This window comes from Accipiter gentilis, chromosome 3, assembly GCF_929443795.1.
Source record: "Accipiter gentilis chromosome 3, bAccGen1.1, whole genome shotgun sequence".
Taxonomy (NCBI): domain Eukaryota; kingdom Metazoa; phylum Chordata; class Aves; order Accipitriformes; family Accipitridae; genus Astur; species Astur gentilis.
In genome coordinates this window covers 22,372,009-22,385,399 of record NC_064882.1, presented here as the reverse complement: position 1 = coordinate 22,385,399, position 13,391 = coordinate 22,372,009, and the positions used below count along the sequence as shown (strand labels likewise).

The 13,391-nt window shown below is 45.4% G+C and overlaps 1 protein-coding gene across 6 annotated transcripts in view; it reads right to left on the bottom strand.

Moving 5' to 3' along the window:
* Window positions 1-12,184, bottom strand: part of RBM47 (RNA binding motif protein 47) — a 79,788-nt gene extending 67,604 nt beyond the window's left edge. For 3 of the 6 annotated variants that reach the window (XM_049792563.1, XM_049792582.1, XM_049792643.1), the window contains exon 1: window positions 10,894-11,054. In XM_049792563.1, coding sequence (XP_049648520.1) covers window positions 10,894-10,922 — 29 coding nt within the window. In that variant the 5' untranslated portion in view covers window positions 10,923-11,054. Of the gene's footprint in view, window positions 1-10,889; window positions 11,055-11,779 lie in introns of those variants that run through there. The other 3 variants (XM_049792572.1, XM_049792565.1, XM_049792617.1) reach the window with 3 other exon arrangements.
* Between the last annotated feature and the right edge of the window lie 1,207 nt (window positions 12,185-13,391).

Sequence of the window (13,391 nt, the reverse complement as noted above, 5' to 3'; positions counted from 1 at the left end):
TCCTTGTCCTCTTCTCTCTCTTCCCTTGCTCCTAGATCTGACCTGCTCTTCGCAGCCCCAAGCCCCAGTACCTGTTTCTTTGCTTCCTTTACCTTTAGATGCCCTATACACTGCTCTTGAACTTGGGCAGACAGCCTAGCAGCCTCATACCAGACCTGCAACTAGTCTTGCTCAAACTGGACCATATGTAGTGTGAACAGTGGTTTCTGGGACTTGCATGTTAAAAGATGAAGTTTCCACTAAACACAAGGAAACTGTGATTTTCAAAGGTTTATAACCTGCTTAAACCTGGATACCTCTGCGCAAGAGCCACTGCCCTGCTCAAGATCAAGTCACTGCCCTAGGAAGAGGTTGCAAAAATTTGAAAAAATGCAAATTCTCTAACTTGTAATTTTCAGAAATGGTTGAATCATTTTAGGTTAAGCAACTCTTGGGCCGCTATCCAGACGAATGCAGAACAACTCACAACCCTCAGGCGGACATTTTGCCATGCGATTTTTCAATCCAGGGACTTAAAGCTTTGCAAAATTACGAGCAAATGAAAATAGTCTCCTACTAGAAAATGCAGGGCATGCTTATTAACCAGAACTGCTCTCTCTTCTTCCTTTTACATCTGCTTGTACAATGGGAACTTCTGGATGCAAAGTTTCACGCCCTTGGAGCAGTTACAGTCCTAGATCTCTGTAGGTTATGTTGTGTGCACATTTTTTTTTCTGGAGTGGGCTACAACAGTTATACCTATTTATTAATACTAATGCCACAGGCCCTGTAGCAGTGCATTTCAAACTGCTTTTCCAAAAGCAGTGATGCAAAGCAGAAACCTGGGACTTGTCACAGCCAGCACCCTGGGGACTCCCGGATATCCCGCAGCCCTGGGGTTTCACAGCAAGTGCCGGTCACCCGCTCTGGCAGAGAGACTTTGCTCTCACTTCACAGGCGCACAACTGGAGCACAAAACAGAACCTGCCGGGCAGTTCCCCATCCTCCCTTGATGGCTTGCGCCATTGGTGATGACAAAGAACGACCTACGTAACACCAGCAGCACTTCCCAAAGGCCCCCTTGCCCCAGGGCTGTGGGGCTGCTGAGGACAGTGCAGGAAGGGGAGCTCACACAGGGAGCCCAGGGTCTGCTGGTGGTTTGGGTTAGGTGTCCAGCCAGTTGGGACCTTCCCTCATCCCTCCCCAGGGCTCTCGCAGCACAAGTGCCCACTGCCTAACCCTATCAAAATGGAGGCGCAAGCCAAACACACAGAAAAAACCCTGAGATTTGCCATAGCTCCCCAAAGATAGGCCATAGCAGATCCTGCTGCGAGACCTCACAACCTGATGGGATGTTCAGCTATACTGGTAGAGACCAGTAACCACAGAACAGATATCCACAGCGACCAGAAACAACCCACTTGACCATATCGTTGTTAACTTGTCCATACCATTTTCTGTGGCAAGGCAGGGATGTGAACCCAGGTTTCCTAAGCTTCATACTGGTGCCTTTCCTGCAAAACCAGTCATTTGTATACTTTTTGCTTCTTGCCTGGCTTGTTCTACACCCTATTGCACATATACATACAATAGTATGTGTGAACTCAGAAGAAACCTTTATTTAATAGTGATTGACATTTGCAAGAGCTTTAAGAATGCAATGATTTTGGCATCAGTTACTTTCCAGGTAAGGATTAACAAACCTATGAGTTAACAACCAACTGATGTTCTTTGTTTAAAACAGGCTGCATTTCAAAATGGAGGCAGCTTTCAGATTTTTTGCAGAAAGATTGTGCTTTGATTTGGAAATAAGGAAGCACAGCAAGGATTGCAACACGAAACAGATAAGATTAGATGAAGAGGAACTGTGATAGAATTTGTTTGGATCTATAGAAGGAGCAATAAAATGCTGTCCATCTCACATTTGTTCACGTTACCATGCTTGCTTTAGAAGACGCAGAGGCAGTGCCCCCTTGTCAGAGGTAATGCAGAAACTAAGCCCTTCCTGCATTTTGGCATGGTGGCTGGAACACATATTTGAACAATGTAGAAACACAGTGAAAATGAAAGCCTGGTTCCTTCACCTTGCATGTCATTCAGAGCTCCCAATGTTGGTGGGGAGGGGGTTCATCCCTTCTGCTTTTCCATGGTACCAGCATCTCCGCATCCAGCTATGTAGCGCTCCGAAATGGCTTGCGTATGCCCTGGCACTCCACAGACCCCCTTGCTCAGCAAGCCCTCACTTTGCATGCCAGCAAACATGCATCCTGCTCCAGGACCTCCGGCCACGGACCCAAACTCACTGATGGACACAGAGGGAGCAAGCAGAGAGTGTGGAGGCCCCAGAAACTGGCACCCGTGCCAGAAAGCAAAGGCAGACATCGTAGGATGGGGAAGCAGTGAGTCAGCAGTAGGCGCTGCATACAGACTGCTGTATTGCACCGTATGGATGGAGTCCGGCCACCGAGGAGTTTCGATCCTGTGGTTTTGGCCGAGTTTTGTTTCGAACCCAGTACTCAGAAAGAAACTTGCACAACAACAGCTAGCAAGCTTATCTAATCCTCTTTGCACCAGCCTTAGCTCTGGAAAGGGTCTGTCCAAGCCGTTTGTGTGTATTCCTAGGGCACGACTACATGCATGAGGACAGATAGCCTTGTATCCACCCTGTGATAGCACGATTACAGCTCCCAAACTGCAGCAGGATCCTTTCTGATTACTCTAGAGTACAAGAAGAAAAAGAACATACAGTTGCCTACGTTTTAAAAACACGAAGATTTGTCCAAAGATACTATAAACTTACACCCCAGCTTACAACTCCCCTGTGCAGTCCGTGCCTTGGGTACCCGCTGCATTCACTGAGAGTCATGGTCTTTTAACTGATTTCCTCTATTACCAGTATGAAGCTTTATTGCAAATCTAACCTTCTAGGCTTACAGATACATGCCATTTTTCATAATACTAAGTTTATTACACTGCCCATAGGTAAGTAGATTGCACTGTCAGCAGTTTTGCTTTCATTTTCTTTGGAGACCCTGTATTTTTTACCCAACTTGTTTATTTAGAAAAAACTGCTGTGTCTGTTGAAAAATACAAAGAGGGAGACATGCTTCATGCTAGAAGCAGGTGCATCCCTATTAGCTCTTGTATATAGGCAGTATGTTCTTTAACAGCCTGTCTCCTACAGCACTCCTCAAGAGTGCATTTTTAGTGTTTCACAAGAAGTGGGGGGGGGAATGTATTTCCTACATATTGGTGGGGAAACTATGGCACAGTGAGGGAAAATGATCCCATCAAGATCATGCCCCTAAACCAGAGACAAAGATGGTAACTAAACACTGACAGCTGCTTGACAGTGCTTTGGGAATTAAAAATCCAGCAATGAGACTGATTTGTGTTGATACCTGCTGTGTGTATACAGAGAAGCCTGTATCTTTAGAAGCAGCAAGGTATTCCCCTAAAAGCTGCAAAGTTAAACTTAAAAGCCTTGGTCTCTGCACCTATAGAAGTACAGAGCACTTTTACTGACTTCACTGAATTCAGTGATCACCAATACCAGCGTAGAAGAAAGGCTACTATTTGCACAAGGATTGCAATAACATACAAATATATAAAATTAAAAAATATAAATGTTTATATATTTATATAAATATACATTTTTTAAATTTTTTATTTTTTTTTTAATCTCAGTGATCTACAGATGGAAATGCCAGGATCTGGCTCAGATTTCAGCCTCCTTGGTAAAGCCACAAGCTGAGGCTGATTGAGCAGGCTCAGCCCTCCACTCTGTTGCTTTACCGATGGGATGGACACCACAACAGTGCCAACAGTCTGCTCACAGCAATCCCACAGCCCAGGGGCTAGCAGGATCACAGGTAGCACACCTCTCTCAAATCCCTGCCATGTTTTAATGGCGCCTCTCTTCCCACTAGCACACCACCACAAACCCATCTTTGGGAAAGCAAAAAGCCACAGTTAAAACTCCAGGTAATGCTGTAGGTAGAGGGGAAAAAAAGCCATGGAACTTTTCTGTGAGCAAAACAGCCGCTTGCTCCGGGCTCTTTTCATTCTGATGAGAAAGCCAACAGCCAAGGCCACCAGTGCCTCCAGTTTAGCACTACTTAATTGCACTTACTCAGGGCTTCTGGCAGTTCATTCCACATCCCTCAGAGCTGTAGGTTTTATACAGTGCCCCATATATCAACCAGACAGTGAGCTGATAAACCTTCCCGAGGCAGGTGGCCATGGGAATGGCCAGGAATTTGCACAGGAATTTCAACAGGAATTTTCTTACTTAGACTCATAAGGTCAGCAGACAGTAAAAATTAAAATTGTTTGGCAGTCTGTCTTGCTGATTACCACAAATGTAGCCTTGCAGATGAATACCTGCAGAAAACCAGAATTTTCAAGAGAAATAAAAATTGAATGCGGGAAGGCATGGTCTCTGATGTTCTCAGCACCTCTAATAAGGACGTGCAAACACCCCTGGTAAAACACAGGTCAGAGGAAAGACCTTCCAAAATCAGGAAGGCGTCCATAGTCTGCAGGCTGGCACATTACAAGGCAGCAAGGAGCAGAGCAGCCACAGATGTGTTCAGGAGCCGCTGCCCATCTTGGACCGCGTTCCCACTGATCACATGCCACAGGAGGAAGAGCGTCCTCCTGGCATACCAGACACCCCTCACCACCCCTGTGACATTTGGGAAGATTTATTCTGCACACGTACAGTCTGACCTGTGACTCACACAGGTAAGAGGAGACTTCAGTATGTGGAAGAAGCACGTAGAAGCCTTTTTGTTTATTATTGCTCAATACAATTAGCTTCTATGAAAATCACTTTTTTTCTTCCTTGCAGGACAATCATGGCCTGTTTGGACCATGCCCAAGTTGAAGCTTGCTCCTTGGCCCTGGGGTTGTGCAGCACCGCTGGGTATGTCTGCAGCTGCCCTGGGCCTGGGTGCTCAAGGTGAGCAGACAACCTTGTCAGCAGCATCTCCTCGCCCTGTTTACTTCGTAAACACTGAGTAAGACACTACACACAGCAGCAACAATAGGCACGGTTAGATCTCCTTGATCCAACCTGAGGTGCCTCCAGCTTCCCATCCATCGAACGTGTGCACTCAGCAAGTCAGATAAGGCGGGTCTTTTCTTGCCTGCTTCACAAGGCCAAGAAGCCAAGGACAGAGTCAGTCTTCAAGAACCACAGATTATACTGCAATCCCAAAAGTTTGAATACACCCACCCGTGAAATCTCCCTCTGCTTGCAGCATTACCTGTGACCATGCTCCTCTGAGCTTCAGGCACTTCATTAGTGCTATCTTTAATGGGAATACTAATGACAGCGAAACGCTCCCTGTGAGGAGTAGCGCTCACATTAGGATGTGGGTACCAGTGCATGAACTCTGGTGAAATTGCAGCATCCACAGCCAACAGAAATTTTACTGCTAGAAGCATGCACATGACGTGGACATGGCCTAAAGTCATGTTAATATTTTATTAAGGTGAGCTGAACGTGCTCTTTTGTTGTAAAAACATCTTGAGGATGTGTCCCTGCGTGCACGTTCGTGTTTGACTCTATCTTCCCTCCTTGCCTTTGGTGTCTTTTTTCCCAGCTCTGACTCTTCCTCTCTCCCCAACCTTGAGAACTCCTGCAGTTTAACTCTGCATGCTGCCTGCCCGGTCCTCACTCCCTCTGTTTCTCACTCCAGCACACACTCCAGCTTTAAAGACCTCAGTTAGCCGCAGTGCCTCCATACTTCCTTCCCTCCAGGTCCTGAAACCTTGTGGCTTCAGCAGCAAGGCTTTCTAACCCTAATGAAGCATCTCTATCTCAGATCTTCCCTAACTGTGATCAGAATATACTCAGTGAGTTGATCTTCCCCCCCTCCCCGCCTTCTCCCTCCTCCTCCTCTTTACAAGGATCCTTCATTTCTCATTTACTCCCTTCCCTTCCCAGCCCTGCAGACACCTTCACTTCACCCAAGTCCACCACATTTGCTGCAAAATCCTGTGGGTTTGATTCTCCTTTTTTCTCTTCTCACTGTTGCTAATTTATGCTGATGAGCCATATCACCCCCTCATCATACTATGTCCATCTTACCTATTCCCTTCCTCTTCTGCCCTGATCCTTTTCTTTTACTCATAAAAAAGGACCATTTATTTGGCATGCACTGCTCTGACTCCAGGCTCTCTACTGCTGAATTTTCCCTGCACTAACCTTCAAGTGGTCCCATTCAGCACCATCCATTAGCCTCCCCCATTATGCCCCACCCTTCAGCCTTCCTGTGATTTCCACTCCATCAGCCCTGATGACTTCTCTTTTGCTTTTAACCCTTGCCTTTCTACCAAGTTCAATTGCAAATTCTCCCTATACTTCCAACTTCCTTCAATTTGCTTTCCCATAATATCCAGCCCAGCTGATGCCCCTCACCCACTTTTTCTGCAGTCTTCTCAAAGACTGTCTGCTGAAAGCCTAGCCATTGCTTCCAGCTCAACGTGGGTAAAACAGAGTCCCTAATACCCCCACTCTCAAAGGATAACCCAAATCTCTTTTCTCTCCGCAGTGACAATTACCGCTCTGTTTGCAGACAGGGCATAGTTTTTATTTGAGCAGCCTTGCTTTCAAGGTATGGCTAATATCTGTTGATGCTTTCTGCTTACACGTCAAAGACACTGCCTATTCTATCTGCCCTCATCACTAAAATACTTCTCCGGGGTCTCACCCTCGCATTAGCTCAGTAATGATAGCAACATCCTTTTCTCTGTTTTCATAATTGCAATCTTGATCCACTATTTCATCTTCCAAGTACTATTACAAGGGTCATTTTCACAGCCTGATGCTTTGAGCGTGCCACTCATTTTTGTGCTTCTGTTGACCACCTCTCCATTCTCTAACAAATAAAATAAAAGTTGTGTTTACACACAGCACAGGCAGGCCAAGCTGAATGGCCAATGGGTGCCTTTTGCAGCTTTTGAACACCCACTTTATGCTTCCCATCAAGTACCTTTCTGTTTTCCCTTGTAATTCCTCCCTGGGACTACCTCCCTGGTCACAAATGGAGAGAAATTTTGCTTGTCTCTCCTAAATTCTTTCTCAAATCTCTCCCTTGCTGCTGAAATAGTGCACCAGCAGCCAGGCTGCCAGCGTGCTGCACCTGCTCTGTATCTAGCTGACCCTTTTCACCATTCCCTTGTGCTCCACCCCGTGTCTAACCCATCTCTTGCCTCTCGCTGGGTATTTCATCCATAAACCCCACTTGGTGGTGACAGTGACCTGCCTGCGGAGCGGGTACACATGCAGCAGCAACACCCAGGTCAGGAATCCCAATCTATTATAGTGCAATAATTAACAACATCTTTAACGTTATCGAGAATTCAACTTGCCGAGGCTGAGCCTACACCGTGACTTGTGGTAGAGCTTAGTAAGTTTCTCCGATAAAAGACAGAAATGCAGAGGCAGTATTCCAGTTTATTTCAAAGGTAGAATTCAAGCACATGCACTGGGTACTCAAAAGGCCAAAACATGAATGCAAACCCTGGGCTACAGCACTTGGGATGGTGCTTCTCCAGAGTAAATCTCCCAATGGCCCTCATGTTGGCGAATAGGACAGAGAGCATTTCTGTTGCCAGTGGTTGGTTAAGCCATGCCCACTTTGGAAATAGCTGAAAGTTACTGTTGTCTTATGATTCTTGGTCGAGGATTCTCGTGCATTTGTAGTTTCTTTCCATCTCGTGCCAAATAAGCCCATCACTGCTGATTCAGCTTTATGCCCTAGCTAGGTAAAAGATAACATCCAGACTCTTAAGTATATTTTGTAAAACACACTCTTAAAAAAATATAAAAAACCTCTCTCTTTTTTTCAAATGAAATCTTGCTTGTGATCATAGCAAATGAAAGACTGGAAAGGACGAAAATGCCCTCAAATATCAGGTAGTCAGTTTTGCAGTTACTAAGAAGTTGCCTTGCTCTGTTGAGTTTACCGTGTCACCAAAACCCTACCAGCCATAGCTATACAAAGCCTGCATTGTCTCAGCAAGGCTGCTGAGATGTTCCTGATCTTGGCAAGAGCTAGGTGTACCCAGAAGCATTTTATTGAAAAGACAAAAAAAATTACAACAGCAGAAAGAAATATTATTTTAGGCCTCTTACTGGAAAGATAAAGGTCAGAGTCCTTCCTTCTGCTAAAGCAGCACACAAAAATATCCTGTTCACAGGATCCATTTTACAACCTTGAAAATTGCACCTAGAAATCCCCATATGAAACAAATTTCAAAGTGACTCAACTACAATATAAGGAAGGATTTGTGGGTTTAGGTCATCGGTAATTTGGAGATCTCAGCTTCCTGACGAGAGAGGCAACTACACACATCCATACACAGGCATGGAGATAGTCCCTTCATAGTTAGTCTGCCAGATCTGCTTCCCTGCTACAAAGCAAACCTGATCTTTCAGTTCATCCAAGTAAATGATTTCTTATTTTCGACAGGAACAGGATCTGGCAACATTTCTTCACAGAGAGCACATATTTTCCCCTATTACATTTCTTAATAAGTCAGAGCAATGTTGATTTGGGAAACCATGCACAGATGATCAGTGCCAGTGGTTTGAATGAAAAAGCCAAGACTGTATTATTGCTTCACCTGTAAGTGTAGTATAACATCTGCTGGAGTTTGTCACTGTAATAGTGCTGTGGGCTCCTATGGTAAACCAACAGGTGCTTGCATACTCACTTCAGGGTAACCCCTGGACCTTCTTCTCTAGCTGTAGGATATTAATAAATTCGGAATATAACATTGCCAACCCAGTGAATAGGACTTCAGTATACACTTAAAACCATAAAAATCAATTTCACTGGTTGTCAGAGCCAATAATAAATCTGTGATGGTAGAAGTAAGAATTGCCATCTACGTTGTTGGGATTAAATACTTTTAGTCAGCATCATTTCCAGCTTTTTACCCAAGGGGGTTTTAATTTTCACAGGGGGAAACAGCTGACAGTGGAAAAAATATGTCCTAACAAGGAAAAGCAAACTCCTCTGCCTTCTGTCAGATGCTCTCACAGCTTTCGCAGAAGAGGGTGTAGCATTTCACAGAGCTGTAGCAAAGGAGCGAGTGGGCTCTGCCATATGGGGGAAGCCAAGACCCCGAAACGTGGGCAGTCCCAAAAGCGGACCCCGGTGCCGTGGAGAGCCCTGCCGAAGCCTGCCGAGCACGGGCCGCGCAAGGTCAAGCTTTCAGACCAAACTGCCGTTGAAACAGTATTCCCTGAAGGCTCTGCCACCTCTGCTGCTTATACTAAGTACTTTTATTCCAAGGTTTTAAACGTATTTTTTTTTTTAACCCGGCGTATCGGAGGTGGCGCATTCCTTTACTTCCTACCGCTTCAAACCAACCCGAAAGCAGGGGAAGGGAGCTGGGGGTCTCCCGGGGCGGGCAGGCGAGGTGGGAGCACCTGCCCTCGGCTCCCGCAGGATGCGCGGCTTTAAAACGAAGCCGGGAGAAAAACCTCTCCCGGGAGGGGAATACGCAGGGGAGCGGGGCGAGAGACAACGAATGCCCCAGAAGAGCGTTCGTCTCCTCATTTATCTCCCGGTCGGCGGCTCGTTCGCCTTCAGCGCCGGCGAGCCTGCCGGACACCCAGCGCCCGGCAGCGTATTCCCGGCCTTATCTCCGATTCCTCTCCGAGGGCGCGCGCGGCCTTCCCGTTCCCCAGCTGTATACCAGGCTCCGCTTAACACGGCGGGCGACCTCTCGCCCCCGCGGCCTGGCACCTGCGGGGCGGCGGCGATCCCGCTGGCAGCCGGCCTGCGCCCGGCCTGCGCCCGCTTGCGAAAGGCGCCTGGTTCCCCCTCTCGCGTGGCCTGAACTCGGCTCGGCTCGGCTCGGCTCAGCTCGGCTCGGCTCGGCTGGCGAAGAGCGGTCGCGGGCTCGTCCGAACTGTCGTTTGCGAAGTCCAGGAGGCGCGCACAAAGGCAGCCAGATTCAACTGGTGTTCGCCTCAGGCGGCTCGTTTCAGCCCGGCCTTACGCTCCTGCCCTCTGCCAGGTCAGCCCGGCTGGGCTGATAAAATTGAGGAGGGATTCTGCGACCTGTTAGGTCCCAGCCCATCCTTAACTATTACAGTACTCTGGCGTTAGCTCAAAGTTTTATTTTAAATTCCTAAGAAGAAATGAGCTGTGTGGCTTTCCCTCTAAAAAAAAAAAAAAAAAAAAAAAAAAAACCAAAACAAAAAACCGTCTGCTATTTCTTTTAACATGAATAAGGAGTCCCTGGTATTTCTCATATAATCACACATACCTCAGAGTGAAAGGGGTGCTTGACCTCCTGATCGATACAAGTATTTTAAACGCTCATCAGAAACTTTTCCCAGATAAGATCCCATTCTTATGCTAATGTCTATAACAGACTGGCAGACAGCAGCCTATCTCAGAGCCCTCTTGTCACCTCCCTGTCACTTGTGCCACCGCTCTGCATTCTGCACAAACAACAGTATTTCAAACGTTGGAAAAGAAGAAACAGCCATACAAACAAAATACCCCTTCCAAAATTTACTCCAAAGACATTAGGCACGTCGCGCCGTGGATTTTCTTTGCCATGGAGAAAGATACATCTTTTAGTTTAAAACTCTCAGATCTGCAGATCACTTCTCTCTCTGTCCTTGTTCAATACCTGCTTTTGCCTCTCGCCTGTCGTCTTTCCTCTGAATCACCAGAAATCTGTCACTTGAAGACAGTCACCAAAACTTCACCAAGAATCTCTGCAGTCCCCTCTGTTTGCCTTTTCCTCCTAAAAACGTTTTTAAATGTATTTTCTGTGCAGACTTCTGTCCTCTTGCGTCGTTAACCCACTCACAGAAGAGTAAACCCTCAGGTAAGGACAGGGGAAGAGCAGAGCAAACTGAAAAGCGACGGTACCTACCTGGAGCCCGCCTCAGCGCCCAGCACCATTCGCAGCAACGGCAACGTTTCGGGGCAGCAACCTAGTGCATTTTCCTTTCTACCGCGCTGCTAAACAAGAGTTGAGCAACTCCTCACACTGCTGCTCCTAGCCTTAACCCCTTCTCTTGGCTTTTTTTTTTTTTTTTTAACAGAGTTTTTGAGCACTGAAACTTGCAATTAGTACCAGCTAAGCTAAAGCCCCTGCTCGCCCCTGCCCTAAGCTGCACATTCCAGGGAGCTGAGCGGACACGGAGCTCCTTGCCGGCACGGCGCAGCTCTTCCAGACCCGACTTTCTGCCTACAAACTCGATAAGGCTGCAGGAGCTCAGGAACACGCACTGAAACTCGGACAGGGGAAAAATTGGTCTCTCATCCCCAGCCTGGGTGGTTTTTTTTTTTATCTCTCCCCCCCCCCCCCCCCCTTCTCTCCGAGCTCACAGTAGCAAGGTTGTCTCTTGACTACTCCCTGCCTTAAACTCACCAAACCAGATTTTTACTCCCAACACCTTCCCGTAAATCTGAACTGAAATTTTACCCTGCTCGCTGAGCCTTGGCTGGCTGAGAGCCAGTGCAGCATTCCTGTTGTTTTAAGAGGGCAGATTAAAAAAAAAAAAAAAAAAAAAAGAAGAAAGAGAGGAAGAAAAGAGAGAGGGAAACCTGGAGAGATGCAAAGGCTGGAAGAAAGCAAACTTTTAGAGCAGCTTTACTAAAAATGCTGTGGGAGGGAGAGATTCCCTTTTATCTTTAAAGAGCTAAACCAGTGACTGTTTTTTGGCAGTGTCAATCATGAGAAAATACCCTCCTCGGCCATCTGCATCCTTCAGGTGGATGGAGATTTGAAAAGAAAATAAACCACTGGTACTCACCTGAAGGACAGCATCACCGGCGTTAGCATAGCAGGGAGAGGAGCCTACACCTTTGCCTGATCCGGTTACCCCAAGGCAGCGGTAACGCTGGTTAAAGAAGTGCCACATTTTACCCTTTTCTGACCTAAAGTTACATGTGGTTTCTAGAAAAGGAACAAAAGAGAAACCAGTTTATGAAAAAAAAAAAAAAACCACACAAAAAAACCAACAGCCAAGCCTTCTTTTAACCTCCGGGTAATCCCTCTGACCGTTGTCTGGAAGGCTTAAAGAAACAATGAAGCAAGACTGTAAACTTTCTCACCCCCTTTTACATTACCTGTCTGTGCCTGGCTATGGGCTTTGATGTATTGAAACAAAGCACAAGACCTGTTTATAGTAAATGAAACCAACCAACAGAGATCTCTTGTGACTAAACAAACTGGAACAGGAAGCACACACCAGCAGATTTTTTTTTTTTAAAGTAGTAATTCCTGCTTGCATTGTCATGCAACAGAAAAGAAAAAAAAAAAAAAAAGGAAAAAAAAAGTTTTCAGCTTCTCCCTTCAGTCACTTTTCTTCAAATGCAGTTCTTTTTTTGCTGGAAAGCTTAGGACAAGCAGTGTTTCATCACGTATATGCAAATACTTAACAGAACAACTTTTACCACCAGTAGTGATCTAAAGATCTTATTCATCTATTTGTTTTCCTGTGCAGCACGTTTCTGCAACTAATTAGTTCCCCCCCCCCCCCCCCAATTAACATCTGTAATCGATGACTAGATGGAGGATCTTCATCTAGGATAGCTGGACAACAAGCCCCCAACAAACAGCAGATTAGCAGTCCTGCAAGTTAAATCTTTAAAGAATAAATAATATTGGGTGTCAAAGCTAGTGACAGAAATTTATTCTTCATATTCATTCTTCATAATTCTTCGTAATTTTTAAAACAATTCTTTTTATTCTTAATTAATTCTTAGGAATTCTTAATTAAGAAGTCTTCTTAATTCTTCTTAATTTTTAAAAGAAGTATTCAGAGTTGAGTACACGCTATGCTGCTTTGTTACTGTTATATTACCTATGCTTTTTGAAATTCTAATTTCTAGTTGTATTCGTTTTGCAATAGAGAAGAATCCCACAGGTTTTACCTAAGCAAATCCACCTTGACTCCCTAAGAGAGTTTTGCTTCAGGCAGAAACCAATGAATCAAACTACTTTGGGGATAACACATAAAGCCACAGAGCCAAATATTGCAAAGTTCAAGTTAGCAGTGTGTTCTCTCCAAACTATCGTAATTCAAAAGTTGATAAAGGGATGTGATTCCAGTTTTAGCAAGTGCATCAAATGTAAAAAAATTCTTTCAGAACTTACCAGTGCTAATGAGCAAATAATCATGGGGAAAATTTTCATCAAATACTTGAATTCAAATGAGAATTCAACATTAGCTGCAAACATTTTATGCAGTTAAATTCATTAAGGAAAAATATTCCAGAAAAGCAAATAATGAGGGTCTGAGTGGTACAAAAATCTCTTAAGTATTCGAGTACCATCTTCCTTAAAGCGTGTCCTAAAGCAAGGATTTTCCATAGTGTCTTCATCCCATAAGTTTGCCAATAAAGTCCCCAGGAAATCCATCT